Source organism: Nesoenas mayeri (genome assembly GCF_963082525.1).
Source record: "Nesoenas mayeri genome assembly, chromosome: 1".
Taxonomy (NCBI): Eukaryota; Metazoa; Chordata; class Aves; order Columbiformes; family Columbidae; genus Nesoenas; species Nesoenas mayeri.
Window position 1 is genome coordinate 129,632,694 of NC_137541.1, and position 20,295 is coordinate 129,652,988.

The 20,295-nt window shown below is 46.6% G+C and overlaps 1 protein-coding gene across 1 annotated transcript in view; it reads left to right on the plus strand.

Moving 5' to 3' along the window:
* The window catches only part of PTGFRN (prostaglandin F2 receptor inhibitor), a gene marked incomplete at both ends in the record, with an annotated part of 66,471 nt that extends 61,551 nt beyond the window's left edge, over positions 1 to 4,920 (plus strand). The window contains 2 exons of the mRNA XM_080364109.1: positions 3,212 to 3,517; positions 4,754 to 4,920. Of these exons, the coding sequence (XP_080220235.1) occupies positions 3,212 to 3,517; positions 4,754 to 4,920 (473 nt within the window). The remainder of the gene's footprint in view (positions 1 to 3,211; positions 3,518 to 4,753) is intronic.
* Between the last annotated feature and the right edge of the window lie 15,375 nt (positions 4,921 to 20,295).

Here is a 20,295-nt window from a genome sequence, read left to right on the forward strand (position 1 = left end):
CATGGTTCCTAAGAGCTGGTCTAGAAATAGGATTCCCTGTTTTGAGGAGTGATTGGCTGGGGAAGCAGCTAAGACCCAGACAGCTTAGTCCTGCGTGTCAAATTGAAATGTGCATAAAGATGTGCTTTACATGTTGATGATCCTCACTAACTGAGGAGGGGAGGAAGCCTAGCACCACTATTACTCACAGAGCTCTGAAGCATCCAGCTCCCAGTGCTTTGTGCCCTTTTGCGGAAGCAGCTGAGTTGCCTGAGCTGGGGGCACTGAGGTCCTTGATGGTCTTTCAAGCTTGGCAGTGGGATGTTATGATTTCCTGTAATGTGGGACACCTTGTAAAGGTATCAAACGCCACTTGCAGCATTGTGGAGCATGTAAGGAACCAGTGAAGGAAACCTTTCTAGTGTTAAATGTGAGCATGGTTCTTGTGGTTGCATTTGTTTTTTGTAGATGGGGGACAAAAATGGTGAGAGTGACTTTTCAACACTAATGCAAGATGTATATGGAATGGTACAGATGCTTTTGGGCAGCCTAGCATGTGATGTGGGTTTTTTTTTTGTCAGTAAGACTACATATTTATTAGCACTTGGGAGCTGCTAGGTATGTTTATCACTGATCTAGACAGCACCTGATTTATATCCTGATTTTGCTAAATTTTCCTGTGGTTTTGTTGCATGAAAACCAGAGATACATAGAAATGAATCGGATGACTTTGCTGTATGAAGCTATTTCAAGGAGGATGGTGACAAAGAGCACTCAGAGCCAAATCCTCCCTTTGACTGTCTGTAGTGAGTCACTAATTGCACACTGTGTATACTGACTAATAAAATATGTTGGCATAATACTGTTGTCCCATGTTGTAATTATGGAAGATAGATTCAGCTGTTTCAAAATGACAGCAAGTGCCTGCACTCATCTTCGTATGTGGAAGGGAGGGACTCTCAAATTAACTGAGGCTGAAGAGAAGGGATTCTTCAAAGGTAGCAAGTTGCCTGGGAATCTGAAGGCTAGATTTGATTTTTTTTAAAATATCTAAATTTATTGTTTAAACCTTTTTTAACAAGTGCAATTGTTTGTTTGGGGTAGTTGGACTTAGCCTGGAAGGTGTCCATATGCTTCTACAGTACCTGGAAACAAAAGAGCTAATGGCAGTCTTGATTTGGAATTGGAAGGAATTGGTTGTTCCCAACGTGACTGCCTGTGGACTGGTGCTATTACCCTATTTGGCATAAAAAGGGAGCAGAGACGAAGAGTAGTTTATAGAAACAGAGCTCTCTCCAGCAGAGGCCCTGCTTCCCACAGGCAGTTGGATGAGTACACAAAGCAATGGCCAGAGTTTGGTCCTGTTAACTGAACATGTGTTTATGGTAATTTTTATTAACTTTGCTTTCAAGGGAAGTGGTCTGAGTGCTATGCCAAGTAACTAATAGTGGGATTTGTAGTATGATAGGCAAGAGTGATTGCTGTGAAGGGTGCTAGTCTATATGCCCTATGCTGACCCCCCACATAGGAGACCTACTCCTGCTGTAGTGCTGTGAAACAGGCCAGGTGCTCTCTTGAGGTTCTGTCCTGTCACCTGGAGCAGCTTGCCATGGCAGGCAGGGCAGGAAGCTGGCTGGTGTCCCAAACCAGTTTGGTCAGCCAGTATCTGTGCTAGGAATATCTGCTTTCTCATCTTTTAGTTTCATTTTTGAAGATGTGTGTAAAACCACTGCACCTTACAGGGAAGTTAATTATACCCCAAACAGTGGGTCTTTTTTTGTCTGCAGTAAGGGGGAATGTTCTACCTGGCCAGCTGATACTATACTTCAAGTAGCAGAACTAAGGATATCCCTTTACTTTGAAATATTATTTTAAGATTCTCTTTCTTCCCAAAGTGTTAGTTTGCCTGATAGAGGCTTAAAAATAATCTTCACTTCTATCTACAAAGAATTTGTGTACAGCAGCAGGTTTAGGGCTTTACTTTTGCCATTAGCCTGGAGATCAAATGTGGAAGTTTAGAGAAGAGCAAACTCAATTAGATGAAAATTAAGTTTTAAATTTCAGTTTGCTAACACTCTGTTTTTCAGACATCTCTATACTACCAAATGGAGATTTGATAAATCACCAAAATCATTGGGACTGCCTGAGGTGTGAAAAGGTTAAGCCCTGTGCACACATTCTACCAGTGCCCAAAACTCAGGACAGAAATAGTGACCTCTGTTTCCAGTTTGGGCCCGTCACTTTGAGAACGTGCCAGGGAGGAAGACCTGCTGATGAAAGGTCCTGTATGTGCGTTGGGTCATGCCAGGTTTCAGACTCTATGACAGGTGTTGCTGGGCTCACATTAGCAAAGAATAGCCGTGACTTTTAAAGTAGATACTCAGCTACGTCAGCCTAATAGAGTTAAGACTGAGATCTGCTAATGGGACCAATAGGATCTTGCATCAACATAGAAAGAGCTGGATGTACTGACGAACTCTGGCTACCTGTCAGCTATGTTTAAATGCACAAGGTGTTGCAAATGTGTTTTATAGACAAACTCCTTGGGTGGTAAAACTTGTATAAGGTGTGGTTCCTGGTGAGCCATGACAGTAACCCACAGCTCTGGAAAAAAATGTATAAAAGCTTCATGGTCAGGCTTTACTCCTGAATGCTTTGCACTTTTGTAGGTATTTTTTCGTGCTCTGTGTAGAATCTCTGTATTTATTTAGGCAGACTTCAATGTAAGGAGGAGGCCTTCAGGAAAGAGCCTTCTGACTTTGTGGTTGAGTAGGCCCTGAACAAAGGTAGTGATTGCAAATCACTCTCTGCTAGCAAACATCTAGCACTTCCAATACTTATTTACCATAGGTTCAGCAGAGTTATAGAACTTCTTCATTATAGACCTGCTTGGTGAAAACTCAGATCAGTGATGAAAAATAATTTTTAGGATAGGCAGGAAAGCAAGGTTATCTCCTTTTTGTCGTTCCTGTAGGAAGTCACCCTTTCTGTGCAGCTGTGTGCTTTTTGCCAGGGCATTTCATTGCAGTTTGCTGCTTGAATCCTTCTAGAAAGGACATGTTCAGAGCATACTCTTTTTCTTTTTTTCTTTCTTTCTTTTCTTTTTTCTTCTGCTGTCAGACCAGTGCTGGCTATGCTGCTTGAAGATTAACCTTTCTGCTGAGAAGTGGCACTTTGAATACTTTTCAGAGCTCACCAACATGTCTAAATTCTTCTTTGTCCACAAACACAGATGATATGTCCTTTGATGTCTCCTGGTTTGCTGTGCGCTCCTTTGCGTTGGACAGAGAGCCCATCTGGCTGGCCTCACTGGACCGAAAAGGGATCGTGATGCAGAGCAGGAGAAACGGGAGCAGCGATCTCAGCCTGGAGAGAATCAGCCCACTGGAATTCCGGCTCCGTGTGCATGGCTGTGAGGACCACGACTTTGGGAACCACTACTGTGTAGTGACCCCGTGGGTGCGATCTGCCACTGGCGTATGGCAGCGGGAACCTGACATCAAAGCCAAACCTATCTTTCTATCTGTGAAAATGGATGGTAAGAGATTGCAACATGCATTATGCTTTTTAACACCTTATGTCTTTCTGTGACAAATATTCCTCATTACTAGTTTTAAAGGTGCCTGTGATAATCTTATTAGATTTTGTTATCCTTTTCTATTGTTTCCACCTGCTGATTCCAGATTCTGTAGACTAGTTAGGCCTGAACAGATCATAGTCATAAGACTGGAGCATTTTCTTTCCTGATCATCTCTTTGTGATGTTTTGCATAGCTGGGGCATCTTTTAGTCAAGATGTACTATTCTCTCCAAGTATTGACCCATCTGCTGCCTGCAGGAGGAACCTTCGGTTTGCAGATGGGGCATGCTGAAGTAGAGTCGTATTGTGGTTAATATCAAAGCTGAGAACAAAAGATCAGAGCTCCAACTCCTTCCTCCCTCTCCTAACCACAAGACGTGCGGTTTCCTGCACTGAATGCCTTGTCTGCTTTCCAACCTGAGTTGCAAGTATTGCTAGACTTCATGAGAAGTTGCACACTAGATGCTGCATTCAGCACGTAGCTAAGGAGGAAAATTAATGCAGGAGGGGTTTTGAACTAGTTGCTTTCTTCTCAGTATTTCCAGGAGAGGTCATGTTGGCAAGTTCCATGAACTTAAAAGGAATTAAAGATTTTGTTCTCCCTGCTGTGCAGATAACTATTATAACTGTACTCTCCAAACTCCTTAGAGTTTTTGACCCTGCCTTTTAACTGAGCAGTAGGTGCCTACGTATCAAATTTCTTGTTTAGGTACCAACTTTAGAGGTTGATCAGACAGGGTTGCTGAGTGGCAGTTAATACACTCTATGAGTAGTTCTAATTAAGCAAAGTGTAAAGGAGTACACTCCTTGCCATTTGGAAACATATTATAAAGAGTGCAGCCACAGGCTGCCTCTGACAGGGAAACTTTGCAAGGCTTTTGTTTGGAGGAACAGTTAATGGGATATCTCTTGGAACTACCTCTACTTTCTTTTCTTGCTCCAAGGTTCCTCCCTGAGGCTTTGAAATGGTGGAGGAAGAATTAGGGTGAGGAGGTAAGGGACTCCAGTAAGAGACCAGTTTTCCAAACCTCAGAAGACAGAAATCAGGAAGGAAAATCAGTGTAATTTCTTTCTGAAGTAATTAATCTGGCCATGATGAAATAATGTGAGATTCTCTCCTTTTTTATGCAAGAACAAATAAAGAGTGTCTCTGACTTTCTGAGTGATATCTAATGACTTTGCCTTTCTCTTTCAGTTCTGAATGCTTTCAAGTATCCCCTGTTGATTGGCATCGGCCTGGCCACTGTCATTGGACTCTTATCCTGCCTCATTGGCTACTGCACCTCTCGTTGGTGCTGCAAGAAGGAAGTGCAGGAAACAAGACGAGAGCGTCGCCGGCTGATGTCGATGGAGATGGACTGAGCATGAGAGCTGGACACACTTGCATTTCAGGAGAGACTCACAGGGCTCTTGGACTGTGCTGAGACACTCCCTCACAGGCCCAGACAAGACAATGCATTTCCTCTCTGATTTCAGCCTGGACCTCAAGCTTCTCCTTGTTACACATCATGTCCTGAGAACATTCAGGCCGTATTTAGCAACTCGGAGTTCTCCTTTTCCAGCAGCACTTTCTGCATAGGGATCATGTCCTTTTAATGTGCAAGCTGTTGAGCCTTCTTTCAGCAGGACCCTGCGACAAAATTCACAAAGTTTTTTTCGTTCGTGTTTTGTTTTGGTTTTTTTTTCTTGTTTAGTGTTCCCCCGCCTTGGTTTTGCAAAGATATCCCTGATGGGCAGGGCAGTGGGTGTGAAAAAAGGGCTGGTAGAAGTGTTAGACTATCATTGTATTAAGCAGTCTACTTTTCCCCTCTACCCCCATCACACCATCCAGTTCCCTTTGTCCACCTTGGTATCTCTCAGACTTCTCCGTGTTGAGTTGAAGGCTGGAGAAGGTTCCTCTGCTGCTGCCTCAGAAGGCTGTTCTAATAAATGATTGGTTTTATGATTGTCAGCATGCCTTCCCTTCCCTGGCTTTCAAAAGGTTTGCAGTTAACCACAAAACATATTTTGCCTGGAGGTCTTTGAGATGCTTTTAAAATACTTTTAAAAATTTTATTTTCAGTGCTCAAAGCTCTTAGCTGTGGTGAACAGGGGCTAACTTGGCAACCTTGAAGAGTCAGTCCTCAGACAAGCATTTGTTGGATGTCTGCTTGTGGCCACCTGCTCCCCACCCACTTTCTTTTCTCTCCACTACAGCTGCTCACGTTGTGCCTGAGACCCTGTTTTGCTTCTGGCAGGAGGGCACATGGTGTCTAAGGACAAGGGCCAGCCTTTTGCTTGGCCTCAACAGAGACCTTGCCCCTCTTACGAAAGAAAAAAAAATGAGATAGATCTTTGTGTGCAGTTGTCCAATTAATCATATTTAGAGAAGGCTTGTAAACTATGTATTACCAAATGCACAGACCAGACTCCAGTGCTACTTCTTCCAGTCACTCAGTGGTTAAGCCTTGAACCTGTGAGCAGTCTGAGATCTGCAGCAGCTGAACTGCAGCTCAGGGTGGGAATAGGATCAAGCCCAAGAAGGCTGCAAGAATCCTTCAGGTTCCAATGGTCCTGGTCTTGTGCATGGGCCTGCAGCAGGGCTTTCCCCAAGGGTTTGAGACCTATTCCTAGGTGCTAGAGTATAGAAGTCCTGCTTTGGTCTTCCACATACGCTGACCTGGCTCCTGAGTAGGAGCAGCTCCTTTCCCAGTTCTGTCTTCTCAGCACAGCTGGTGTTTTAAGCAATAAAAGTCAGAATAAAGATACTGTGTATAAACAAACAAGGAAGTAGGACTATACCACAATCTGACATCACAGCCAGAGTTTGGCTTGCATCAAGAAGGGTGAGAAATGTGGAGTTGAGGCCAGGGCTCAATCCTTTTCGGAGTTTAAGATAAAAGACGCTAAAGGAGAGCATACATGGAAGGTACTGGCTGTGGTGTGCTGTTGCCAGTCTAGACATTAGTTAAGTGCTAGACAATCTGCTTCACTAATAGCTCATCCCACTGCACATTCCAGGGGAGCTGCAGGTGTAGTATCTGTGCTATGAAGGCTTCATTTCACATTAGTGCTTGTGGAATCTTCAACTCCACATTGCAGCTATTCCAAAATCCAGGGGATTTTTGTGGTAAGTTTTCTACATGTAGGTTGTTGGGTTTTTGTTTGTTTGTTTTGCTTTTTTCCTATCTTACATTGTGACCTTTGGCTGATGTGAGGGCTTTTCTAGAAGGTTGTTCTGCTGCTTGCATGCAAACACATGTGCAGTCACAGATCTATACGTATGTATGCATAGAGATGTCTGTTGATTTTTTTTTTTTTTTTTGGAAGCTGAATGTGAGACATCTTCAAAATTGGCTTGATTTACGGAGTTGGGGCTTGCACCTTCTTATTTGACTCTTTAAGAGATTTAATGTACTATTCCTAAATGAGGACACCCAAAACCAATATAAACCTGTGGAAGACTTTGGCTTGAACATTCATAGCAACTTTTCTTTCTGGCATGACGTTTTCCTTTCTGGAAGAGCTCTGAAAAAGCCTGTGTTGCAGGCAGATGTAGCTGTCTCTGCGGAGGAGCAGGGCAGCAGCAGTCTCTAGTTTCTGCTGTGAAAGCCCAGAAATCTGTAGCGATGCTTTCCAAAGGAAGAGAGTTGAGGAAAGGATTCACTCGGATATTACTTCGGCAGCAAGAATTTTTCTTCCTCTCATGTCTGTCTGCTGTAGTGAAGTCTTGCTTTTTCTTTGGATGTTAAGAAACACCATTCTGATGTTTGGGATGCTGCCTGTCCTTCCCATACTGATCTAGCAGCTTCTTTCCTGCATTAACATCTGCTTTCTTCACATAAGGCCTGTTGCATGGGGACATCTTGGGTAGGGGTGGTAGTGGTGGTGAAGTCTGAAGCACAGCATCAGTCACTTTCTGTCCTTGCAGACTGACTCCTTGTTTATGTGCTCTTGGTTAAGTTTTGGAGAGAGAGGATCATGACTGTAATGCAATAATTAGGGAATGAATGAGCAGGGAACTGCCAGCTCTTCCCAAGCACACAACATAGCACACTTTCTCCCTGCTGGAAAAAACTCAGGGTTATTTTGGTCAGGGCTCCCTGCTCCTCTAGTGAAAGGTCCCTATGTCCTTAGCTAATGCTGACCTTCCTTCATGGCCTGTAACAAACCATCTTTGTCATTCCAAGTGAAGCAAGTTTGCTGCTAGCTTGTACTGCTGCCAGCCCCTTGGAAGGCAATGCTGCATCCCCTTCCACCCTGTGTTTGCTGTAGTTGGAAGGCTAGAAGCTGAGGGGCTACACTTAACCCCCAGGTTTCCTTCTACTTGTGCCAATTTTGTATTATCTCCTTTTTTTAAAAAATAGAGTGGGAATCTTATCTCTAATGAAAAAAAACATCTAGGTCACTTTTCATGTTTTTTATTATTATTATTATTTCCTGTGTGACCGGGGTTTGTGTGAGTGGAAGTGTATGTGCATCTGGTCGTGTATTAAACCTGCAGAGTATCAGGAGAGTAAGCTGCCTGAGATGCAGTGCAAGCATCTGTATCCTCCCTGCTGCAACCTGTGGTATTGTCAAAGTATCCTAAGGGCTCACGTTGATCTTCCTGTGTTTGCTTTGCCACATCTCCTGGTTAAGCTGGTAAATTCCTCCAGACACTTGGAACTTTGATCTAGAACAAGCTTGAACATCATATAGCAGAAGGGCAAGTTATTTTCTTTCTTTTGTTTTAATTTCAAAGTTATAAAATAAAGTGTTGGGCACAACTCTGGAATGCAGGTACCGAATAGTTCTAACAATGATGTGTAAAATATTTCTTTTTATGTTTAAAATAAAGAGCGAGCCTTTTTGATTATGTCTGTGCTGTGAGTCTGGATGTTTGAGCTATGGGCAGTTCTTCCCATGTACCTCAAGTGTATACAGGCACTATTGTTTGAGGCAAGGGTACCAAATGTAAACTTTACACAGTCCTGTTTCCAGCACTGCTTACTCTGTAAAATAAGCATCAGCCATTTTTAACAGTAAGTTTTAAATATTTGCCTATATTTGTGTCATGAATTGGGGAACGTAATTGTTTTCTGAGTCTGTCCTGTTTCTACGCCATTGTAAGTCAATCTTTTTGTTGGGCGAGTTTCCTTCTGATTACCTGGGACCAGGAATTGCTGTTAGGAGTATGTGCTTAAAATCTGCTGTTAAACATGGGCATTAGATGTGGAGTCTTCCTTGAAGCCTTCCTGAAGCTTCTTGTTTCCAAGGTACCACAAGGAAAAACAGTATTTGGAAGTAAGCTTCCTGCTTGCCTTGTTGATGGCTGAATTGAGTATTTCTACCCCTCTCTCCTAGAAACTATGTGAGGACACCATGATAGCACAGCAAGGAGGTGACTTGCTTTCCAACAAGAAGTTGCTTGAGGCAAAAGTGATGTTGGAAGGCCAAGACAGGCTTTGGCAAAGTGGGTTTGTGTCCAGACTGGTGCATGCTATGTCCAAGATGGCTGCAGCGCAGGCCAGTTGACAGGAAAGTGTCAACTGTCCACCATCTGTCTCATTCCAGATGGTGGAGTTGCAGCTGGTATGGAAAGATGTCCTCTGTAGAGTGTGTAGCACCAAGCGATAAGCCAATTATTATTTCCTGTGTGACGAGGGTTTGTGTGAGTGGAAGTGTATGTGCATCTGGTCGTGTATTAAACCTGCAGAGTATCAGGAGAGTAAGCTGCCTGAGATGCAGTGCAAGCATCTGTATCCTCCCTGCTGCAACCTGTGGTATTGTCAAAGTATCCTAAGGGCTCACGTTGATCTTCCTGTGTTTGCTTTGCCATCAGCTATGTGAGGACACCATGATAGCACAGCAAGGAGGTGACTTGCTTTCCAACAAGAAGTTGCTTGAGGCAAAAGTGATGTTGGAAGGCCAAGACAGGCTTTGGCAAAGTGGGTTTGTGTCCAGACTGGTGCATGCTATGTCCAAGATGGCTGCAGCGCCATCAGCTGTACACTCCATCAGCTGTACGCCATCAGCAGGGACCATCAGCTGAGACAGAGAAATAATAAATGATCTCTGATCCCACAGCAGAACCTTTGGCAGCTGCGGATGTTTAACACACGAGCAATGAGTAGCACACTAGTGGGACAGCAGTCATTGGCCTCTAGTTGTGCAGGTTACAGCTTACTGGTAAGTTTGGATTAACTTTATGAAATCCTCTTGTCTCTCCCACCCCCTAGGATGACCTGATCTTAATACTGTTCTTGTAAGCATGCTAGGATTTTATCACAAAAAAGAAAGCCAAAACTTAAAAGTCTGGAGATGAGGGGAATACTTGCAAGTAAATGCCTGAGTGTTGTGGTGAATTATGGGAGTTACCGAGTCTCCAGCATCACCTTGTATCTGCCACAGGTTCACCTACCTGCCAATAGAGGTATCTAGCTGGCTACTGTCACAGAGGCGGTCTGAAAAGCACTTTTGTGCCAGAGCCTGTGAGTTCAGTTACTTCTACAGCACCAGGCTCGAGCAACGTGCATGGCTGTGCTTGGTCTATGAGAGAGCTCTGTTGTGCAGACTGGCTCTGGCTGCCTGCTCAGGTCAGGGCCAGTCCTAAAACTGCTGCTGGGCTGAAGCTGACTGGTGTTAAGCAGGATGCATGAGAAGACCTGTCTCCTCCTTGTCATGTGGAGGTAAAGCCTGGTCATGCAAACCTTCCAAGGAAATGTGTGGCTTTTGTCTTTTCAGTGGGATGTTCTACGTTTCTGTGATTGCAGGGGGCTGAGGTCTGCACAGCAGGTGTTTCAAGAAAAGAGCCTTTAGCAAATGATTGAAGCCGTGGAACGTGACAACTGGAGAAAAAGCCACTGTTCAGTCTTGAGTGAGGTAAATACACCTTAAATACAGCACGTAGCTTTCTGTCAGACAGCCCTTTGCCAGGGCTCTCTTTCCATTACAGAGGGAAACAGCATTAGGCTGTAGACAGCAGGTGATTGATATTGAGAGCTCCAGAGGGATGCCTGTGCTATTGAGGAAGCCAGATTCTGCAGATTTCCAGGTCCCTCAGAAGAGCCACCACAAAGACAGGCTGTTCCCTCTCCCTGGCAGCCGAGTTGTATTCCACAAAGTGCCAGAAGTGTAAGTGCATGTCTGCTTCCACCTCTGCCAAGGGGGTAGAAAGGCAGGACTTTCCAAAGCAGACTTTGTGAAAGCAAGTTAATATTATACCATGCTTTGTCCATGTGGGATTTTATAAACTCTGGCAAGTACAAGGCCTTAGACTAGTCCACAGACTTAGTCTGAGTGCACCTCTATTGGCTTCAGAAGTTAATAATGGAGCTACAGATAGATAGACATGAAGTTCTGTTTCTTGTTTGCAACTTAACTTGGCTCATGCCCTCTGGTTCCTTTGTATGATCTTGCCAATGATTTGGCATATTCAACAGACATCAGGGAGTCTCAAAGATACAAAGTTCCCAAAAGTTTCTTAAAGGGTAGGGCTACAGAGAAGGGAGGATGCATGCAGGGCTTCTCCAGTGGAGCCAGCAGTATGACCATACCAGTTATTTGGCATCTGAGAACTCACAGAGATATGAGAGGATGGGACTGGTATTACCTTTGTGGCTCTTGTCTCTGTGCTGACTTCAGCTCCACAAAGGCCCTCAGCACGGTGTGCAGTGGCTGGGATGCTAGAGGTATGGTAAACAGGGAAAATATCTGTGCTGCTTAGCATCTGCCTGGGTATATGAAAGCTGTGTCACAGCCCAATGCAGGTTCTGAATGCAAGTACAGTAGTACTAACCTCCCCTTTGGTGTTCAGGTTCATCCTCTTTCTCTGTCCCCACCCTTGCTTCCTCGTTTCCTCCATGCTTTGTTAGCTCTGTCTCCCCTCTTTCATTTCCCGTCCTTCCCTTTAGGAGTCTCTTCTTGCCTTTGTCTCTCTGTGTCTCTAAAGAACCAGGCTCTTTTGTGCTCATCTCTCTGGGGGAGAGTGAGAGTATGTTGTTTTGGTGTATCCTTGAATCGTCTGCTGAGAGCTCAAGCTGCAGAACTCCAGCCCAGCACCCGCTGCAAATCATCTGCAAGGCTGGCACAACACATACATGCACACAAATGTTTTGCTGTCTCTTTCCTCATGAGGATCCCAGACAATATGCAAGGAAACCAAGCATCTCTGATGGGGAGATGACTCTGAAGAGACATTCACACTCCCTTTGCCAAAGCTGAAGGGACAGATTTTCTTTCTAAAGAAGATGGTTTTGCTCTTCTTTCTCCTGAGCGGCTGCTTGCTATTGTAACAGAAGTGCTGCTCAGTGCCTATGAGTTCCAGACAAGTGACAGCTGTGCCGAACATTGTAGCTAGTATGAAACAAAGTCATTTCTCAAGATAACAATGACGGGATTCATCTTTAACACCCAGGCTAGCCACCCAGGACTTGAGAAACAGATGATTAAAGAATGCAATTTATCTGAACTGCTTGAAACATGCGTTTTAGAATAAGAACATGAAGTTACCCGTTTCTCACCATTAGCTGTAAAAGAACATGCTGCTCACCTAAGACATGAAAATTAGGCAAGATAAATGTTAACAACCATTCTCACATAATTTGTTTTTGTGAAAACAATTCCAGGATGGATTTTAATATCTTTTTTTTTTAACTTATATAACATCTCTGCCTTTGTATAAGAATAGTCCTTGGATGGAAGTTACCAGGATGGATCCAATCCACTCTAATTGTAGTTTTTATCCTTGCACAGGCTCCTAGTCTTCAGCTGTGCAGCTTTTCTGCCGTGTGACTACTGGAGTCAACCAGGTCTCACACTGAGGTCCCTGGTGTGTTATCCGCAGTGCCCAATCCCTCTGAAGGTATCTCTTCTAGTAGCTGTACCATTAGTGAGTGTACAGTCTTCTTGAAGTACTTAGAGCAAAATCATTGCCATAAGGTGAGTCTTCTAGCAATGAAAAGGATTTGTATGTCTTTCTGCTTTATCGGGTGTTTGGCCTTCTTCCACACAGACAGACCTTACCAGCTGTTTTCTGTCACTGCCAACTCTCTCCCCCTCACCACCCCATCGCTGTGGGCTGACAAGCACAGCCTCTTCCTCTGGCTCAGAAATGTCTATTGTGGTTGTTTCAGGGACAACCCCTTCAGCTCTGAGTGCCTGGCCTGGCAGAAGTCTGCATTTTCTTTAGAAATAAGATGTTGAGGTCCTTTTGAAGCTGATGGCTTTTCCTGCAGCCTTTCAAGTGCATGCTGAGATGTCCTTGCCTGATACTATTATTTTTTTTTCCTTTCTTCCTTCTGTTTCCCATGCTCCCCTGCATTAATCCAGAAAAGTCATTCGTAAGTTGCTATTCACTTAATTCCCCCTCCTCGACCTGACTGCATATAGAGTGTTAACAAGATGGCTCTCAGGAGCCTTGGGCATGGCATTGCTGTATTTAAACCCTCCCTTACCTTGTGTCAGTGGTGGCAGCACTGTGTCATCTGAGTGTCATCTCTTCCCAACTTGACCAAGACTTTCAGTGGTGAGAGATGTTCTCCAAATGTCTGAGAGTAGCAGGGAAGGTGCTGCAGGCTCTCTTAGGTGAAAAGTGCCAGGCAAAAGTAAGGTAACTGCTGCTGTGTTGCAGTACTGGGTGCATACTTTATCAAGCCCTTCAGTGGCAACACTGAAGGAGTTGCTTTCACACCAAAACTGACAGTCCAAGCTCAAAGAAATGAGATCTAGTTTGTACATTTGCAACTCTTTCTGACATCTCCATTTAATCAAAGCTGTGCACCCTGCAGGCTTTCCCTGGAGTTCACTGCAGCTCCTGCTTTTTGTTTGAAGGAAACTTGATTGGCCTATTGTATATCTATCTTAGTGTTTCTGTGACTATAGCAAAGACATCCTACTTTAGTGCAAATCGAGGATACCAGCAGCAACAGCACCAGTGTTGCCTGCACTGTGTTCTGCTCTTGAGATGCTTGTGCAGCAACAAGGGCAACATGAGGCGGTGCTGTCCAGAGCGCTCTACCCAAACCAGTGCTGAGGAGGGTGAAAAGGTGGCATATAGGAACAATACCTACTGCATGGCCAGCTACTGATAGCTATAACCAGACCACTAAACAACATGTTAATACTACATTTTGAGTCAAGGCCCTCCTGGCAACCTCTCAGGCCCTAAGCTGAGTTTGTTTGGACACCTGTGTATGTGTACTTGAAGAGAAGCTTCATATTCACAGATAAAGGGTACTGTAGGAGCTTCAAGAGGACCTGAAGCTGGCAGTTCTGGGGTTTTAAAAAGGGGTACTCTGGCTCTGCTTTTGAGCCTTGTGAAACTGTTGCTTTTCCCATGATCTCAGAGGAGTGGGAAAGGGAGTTATTTCAGATAGATGAGCAAAGGCTTTGATGCTAGGTGAGCTGTGAGTGTACTTCTGCCATTGCTACCTTGCTTTATCACTTCAGGAGCATAGCTGTGTATTATTCCCACATTGTTCATAGCGCTGGGCTGGGCACACTGCTGCTGCAGACAGTGCTTTGGTGTTCTGGCTTGTAAGGATGGGACTTTCTGTCTGTGCAGGCAGTGTGGTTTCCCCATGTAGTCCTTGTGTTTCTCCGTGGGATCTACAGCCTCTCCCCCTAAAGCCCCAGCCCCACAGTTGCCTGCCTACAGCTCCTGGATGCTCCGCTCACTGCGGCGAGTTCAGGGTTGGGACAAGTCCACATACTTTCAGATTCACACGCTGCCATCAGAGGGAGGCATGTACTTCCTGAAGGGCCTTGGAGAGACCTTCTGCCTACCTCAAGTACTGGGAGGCACAAATTTTGTGCATCTTCCACTTAGGCCTATGAGGAGAGCACCTCCCTACTTCATCCACTGGTGCAATGGGTTTTGGCAGCTGGAATTGTCATTTTTCCCAGCTAGATGGATTTCACAATTGGTTGCAGCAATGGCTGTTTAATTCCCTTGCTAACATTTCCAGGGCAGCTATTTAATTTTTTTTTTTTTAAACCCTCTTGCTTCTGGAAATCCTGTAATCGAATCCAAGCTCTGTCAATCTAATTAGTTTTGAAGTGCAGCATCTCCATAACTTAGAGACCTAAATAAGCAGCTTAATATTAAAACCTAGCTTCTCTCCCAACATGTAATACTGTTCTGTATTCCCCAACAGCAATTCCTACTGAACAACAGCTCACTGAGATTGCTCTCCCTCTTTTCCTCTCTTAACCTCCCTCCTCTCTTCCCCGTCCTCTGCCCTCGCTGTGTCCATCGGGAACCAAAACTACCAGGCACAATCCTTTGCTGCTCTGCTTCAAACAGCCTGTCATGAGGCTGCTTGCTTAAAAAATGCTGATGCCGCTTCAAATGCCAGCACAGAGAGGTCCGGGGGTGGTGCGCAGCAGCTTCTGGTGCCATGCAGGAGCCGAGCTGGGCAGGGGGCTGCAGTTAGAGACTGCACAGTGACCTGATCACAGCCCTGCGTGTGCTGTGGCGGGGGTTTGCTGGGATTTACAGGGGACAGACTGTGCCACCTGAGAGCCAAGCCCCACAGGCTAGAGGAGCAAGGGCAGCTGCTGAGCAATGCCTCTTTGCTGAGGGGCTGCACTGCTGGCTCCATCCTGGGGTGCTGTGAGGAGCTGGTAGGGAGGAGGTGAATTAGCTCCTTTGGTGCACCATCCCTCCTGGTCCTCAGCAGCATGTCGTCCCCCTGAGCTTTCTGCTGCCTGCAAAGATGAGATGTTCAATAGATTTATGTCAGAAATGCACTGTTGGCCCAAACTACAGAGACAGGTGGAGCTATGGCTATACAGGAGTGTGGCTTTTCAGCCCTTTGTGTGGGTAGAAGATTTAGAAAAAATACAGGGGGGGGGAAGAGAAGAGGGGCACACTAAAGAGCACTTTTTAGTAGGATAAGAAATGAGACGTGGTTGAGGCTGAGCAGATTTGGAACAACTGTATTTGCTGGCTGATGTGGCAGGGAAGCAGGAATAACCCATCCCACTTTCTTAAAGTCTCAAAGGAGACTTTGATGTCTCGGTAGTGCCACAGCCAATTTTGTTCTCATTTGACTTTTTGCAGTAAAATGTTGGTGCAAATGCCAGCAAGCACTAGTTCACCAAAAAAAGAGCTGTGGGCATTCTCTTCCTAGGCCAGACCTGGTTCCTCACTACTGAGAGAACCATGGTCCTAGAAAGCTGCAGTTGCATAGGACAGGTGTTTCTCTGCTTCCCATTCTGCTCTTAGATTTCAATTATTTTTTTTTTAATTATTATTGTTAATGATATGTTTCAGTTCCTGTGACAGTTCCTTTCGGTGCAAAACAATCACAACAGCCTTTCTCTGCTGCTGTGGGTTTTGCGCATGAAGATTCTGTCCTTGTCACAGGTTTTTCTCATGAAGACTCTGTCCTTGCTGTGTGTTGGAACCATGTCCCACGAGGGCCCAGGACACACGGGATCTGAGTAACAGAAGCAGTCCTTCTCACCACCATGAGAAAAGGTCGCTATTTTCTTCACCTTTGCTAGGCTTCTCCCTGTTTTTGTGGCTGTCTGGTTTCCCCAGAACTGGCGGGTGGTTTGGTTCAGCAGCGTGTAGGTGGGGAGATATTTATCCACTGAGATCTCGGTCTGCTCCAGCAGCACAAGGTGAAAGCCCACGTGGCTGTGAGGCAAACTCCCAGCAAAGCGAGCCTGGCTCCAGCAGGAGCTGGAGGATTTGGGCATTTGTGCTCTGTCAGGAGGTTTCTGCCCACGAGTGTGTGCCCGAGGGATCGCGGCTGAGCTGGCCGGCCTTGGGGAAGCCAGGCAGCCGGCCCGCTCCTGATCTGTAATTGGGGGAAGTAACCAGCTGCCTTTGATGTCTGAGCCGGGCTGAGAAAACCTGACGGCAGACTTCAAAGTCTGTTGCGCCAGCTCCCCTGATTATCTGTAGGCTTCTGGCGCGTCCCCCAAGACTGCCAGATTATCCCGGCTAATGCTGCGCTATTCCCTGCATCCCTCTACCCTGCCTGGCGCCAGCTCCTCACTTTTGGGGCTGCAGCCTCCATCCCTCCCTGTCCTTCTGCCTCTCCCTGGTTACTGTGGGTATGTGACAATGACATTTCTGGGCAAGGGGATGTGCCTCCTGAGATCTATGAAGCAAAGGCAGAGGAGGCATTTTTTGAGAGCTTGCCTATAGATTGTGCCCCGGGGCTGTATTCTGCCTCCCTGTTTGGTCGCAAGAGCAGGCTGAAATATAGGAGCTTTTTATGGCTGCCTTTTGCAGCACCTTGACTGGTGTTTACAGCCAAGCAGGAACTGTGTGCCTTTCACCTTCAAAAAACCTTTGGGGAGCAGGGCTTCCATTCACGCTGCTCCAGGGCAGGTTGTGCAAGCCGAAGGATGAGGGAGTCCCTGTGTTGTCTTGGCTCCCTGCAGCATCTCTGCTGGGACCTTGCTGCCTCACATTAGTCTCTAGCTCCTTTGCCACCTGTGCTTCAGTGCTCGGGGAGCCCCAGGGTGCTTGTCTGTATGAGCAGAGATGCAGAGAGCAGGTCACTGCTGAGGGCTGGTGTGGATGTGGAGTGATAGGATGGTAGAGTCAAGGGGCTGAGCGGAATCCCATGAGCTTGTGCTCCCCCCAGAGCAGTTTGCTTTCACCTGGGATCTTGCATAGCAATGCCAAAAGCTCATGGGGGAACCCTCCCTTTACTAAGGAATTTTTTTTCTGCCAGAGCAAGCAACCTTAGCGGTGGTTGAAAACCCATCCTGTGCAAAGCTGGATTTGTCTAAGTCATGGTTTGACATCTGGTTTGCTTTGGAAGCTGAGGTTCATTGCTATCTTTTCAGAAGGTGGGGTAGGCTGTGCCCTCTGCTGTGATGCATGAAAGCCAGAAATGAATGTGATGGCTGCAGGCAGACAAAACCACAGCTGCCCTAACCCCAGGCATCCAAATGGGGTAAAGGAGCTCATGGGGGGCATATAGCCAGACAGGGAATCTAGTCTGCAGCCTTTCTTCTATACTTGCATAATTGCTTTTGGGTCTCAGCAATCTGTTCCCCCTAAAAAACAACACTGACCATGGGGTCTTCTCCTTCATCCTCAACAGCTTCCTCCATAGCATTTCTACCCTGCTGTGGGAGTAATCCTTCCTTATCCCTGTCCCTCCCCAGGCTCCTTGCAGTGTCTAAGGCAAGTGTCTGGTCAGCACTTTTCTGTCTGGGAGGTCTCCAAGTCACCATGGGTGTTGCTGCTGTGCTCTTTTACGTAGAGTCTAACTTCATCCTAGCTGTACTGAGCTTGGTAGAACTTTCCATGCTGCATTTTTGATGGTGTTTTTCTGGAAAGCTTTGGCCCAAAGTGGCTGAGCAGCATCAAAAAAGTGTGCCTGCAAAGGGATCCAGGGCGGCAAGAGGAAGGAGAATGGGTATGGAGGTATGCAACTAAAGATGGTCATCAACTGCGTGAAAGCCAAAGCCAGTCCTGATGGCAACCTGACCTCCAGCCTTGTGCTCTGGAGTGGGACGGTGGTACCCTGCTGGGATGTGCTGAGAGGTGGCCCTACTGCTCAAGACCTGCTAAGGGTCAATAGTGTTCAATCCCCACAGCCCTGGTGCAGCACTTTAGCTCACCAGGTGAGGTGCATAGGCACATGCACTGCCTGGCTTGTAGGAGGCAAATCCTCTGCTCCTTGTATGTACAGGCAGGGACCCCCTGTGCTGTCCAAGAAAGATATTTCCCTCTCACTTCCAATCTGGTACCATTCCCAGGAAAATAGGGTAAAAGGATCTTTCTCCCCGTGGATTTGGCTTCCCTGATGTGGCTTCTAACAGCATTATCTTTGTAAAGGATTCTCTGATCTTTTTCCTTTACCCTGCTTTGCGTGGTTAATAGCCCTGCCATATGTCTGGTTGCACTAATTTCCCAAGGAGGAAGAGGGTAAGTTTTTGACTGCACAGTCCCAGGAAGAGGGAGCTGTTGGTTTCGTCCACTGAGCATCATCATTGCTGGTGATAGGGCTGGGCCAGGCAATCCTATTCTCCCCAGTTTCTCTATTGCAAATGTAAAAAGCAACTCGTGCATCATTAGAGTTGCAAGCTTAGAGTTAAATTGTCCCGGTGTGTGTGTTTATCTGCACACTAACTGTTGGAAACTCACTGAGGTTGAACTCCAAGTTTCCTTTCCATTTACTCTGTCGCTGTAACCGAGATGCTTTTCCCTCCTCCAAACTGGTAAGTGGGTTGGCTCACTTTCAGCAGTATCATCCCACGGGCACTGCTGGCAGCAGGTTGCTCTTGGAAAGCAAACTGCTTCATCCTTTTTCTTTGAGATGGGAGGGTTTCATCCTGTAGCAGGGAACAGAAGCCTACCATGCAGTTATGGCTATGTGCGTGATTGTATCCTTCTGCCATTGGACATGGGTCCTTCGTCCCAACAGGTGTGCTGGGCTACCCCACCACTTGCCAGCCTCTGTCTTACCTGCTCACCTCTGTGGAGGCAGTGTGAGGGTTTCAGCCCTGCCTTGTACCCTCCTCCTACCTGCAAAATGGGTCCTGCTCCTCTGCTCTGTTCCATTGCAACAAGGGTGGGTGGAAGGGGACAGGTGAGATCCTGCAGTGACCTCTCTGCCTGCTGTAACAGCCTGTCCCCCATGCTGCATTTGGCTTTCTGGAGCTGTGTGGTGCCACAGAAGTTGTGCATGTAGGATAACGGGGAGCCAGTTAATGGAGGCACGAGCCTTCCAGCAAGGAACCTCTGCCTCCATCTCCTGGCCCTGCAGGCTATCATATGAATCAGTTTATTAAATGGGGGAAGGAGGGACCTCATGTTTGTTTTCATTCATTACATGAATCTCATTCCCTCTAGGAGTCCCGTGGGATCAAGCAAAAGGACTTGTTTTACGGTTGCTTTTTGCTTGTGAATCCCTGAGCTAATTTAGCTGTTCAGTCAATGTCCTGGCAGCACAGCGGGAGCAGCATGGCTCAGGGGTAAGTGCTTTGTGCCACCAGCCTTCCTGGGGAAAGAAAAAAAATAAATCAAAATAAACAAACAAACAAAACCCAAACAAACAATCAGAACAGAAGAGCAAACACTCTCTTCCCCTAAAAAAAACCCTAAAAAAATCCTTTCAGAGATTGTCTCTGGTTTGAGCCCCTCGCTAGTGTTTGGCTGCATGCCCCCGAGGCTAGGTTTCCCCTCCCCAACATGTGTCCCCCGTCAGCCTCCCACCTGTCCCTGGCACCTGCTGGAGGAGCAGCAGTGTGCCCCAGTCCACGCAGTGCTGATGCTGCGATGCCACCACCCTGCTCGGCTCTGGGGCTGTGGGCAGCAGCCTCCTGGCCTGGGCCCTCCCGGTGCAGCTGCCCACAGTCTCACTGCCCCATGAGCCGTGCTGGTCCGGGATGCCCCGCAGCCAGGTGCCTGCCCATGGGATGTGCTCACAGGAGAGTGTTCCTGGCCCATTTCTGGCTGTGTGGTGATCCTCCAAGAGCCGATGAGCCACCTGGGATGGCTGTTATGATGGAGGGTCTCCTGGCTGTGTGGCTGGTGGGAGTGCTATGGGAGAGACGCCTCGCTTGGGGTGCCCTACTGCACCCCAGGGCAGAGCTTGGTCAGCGATGCTTGGGGAGCCTTGTGCCAACCCAGCCTGTACCTGAGGCATCATGCTGCTGTCTGCAGCTACAGAAAATAAAAAGTTGAGGGAAGCTTCAGCCCTATAAATCTGCTCCCATCACTCGTCAAGGTCTGGACCCTTGCCCCCTCTGTTAGCAGCAAGCAAGCTACTCCACACAACAAAGCAGGAATCTCCAGGC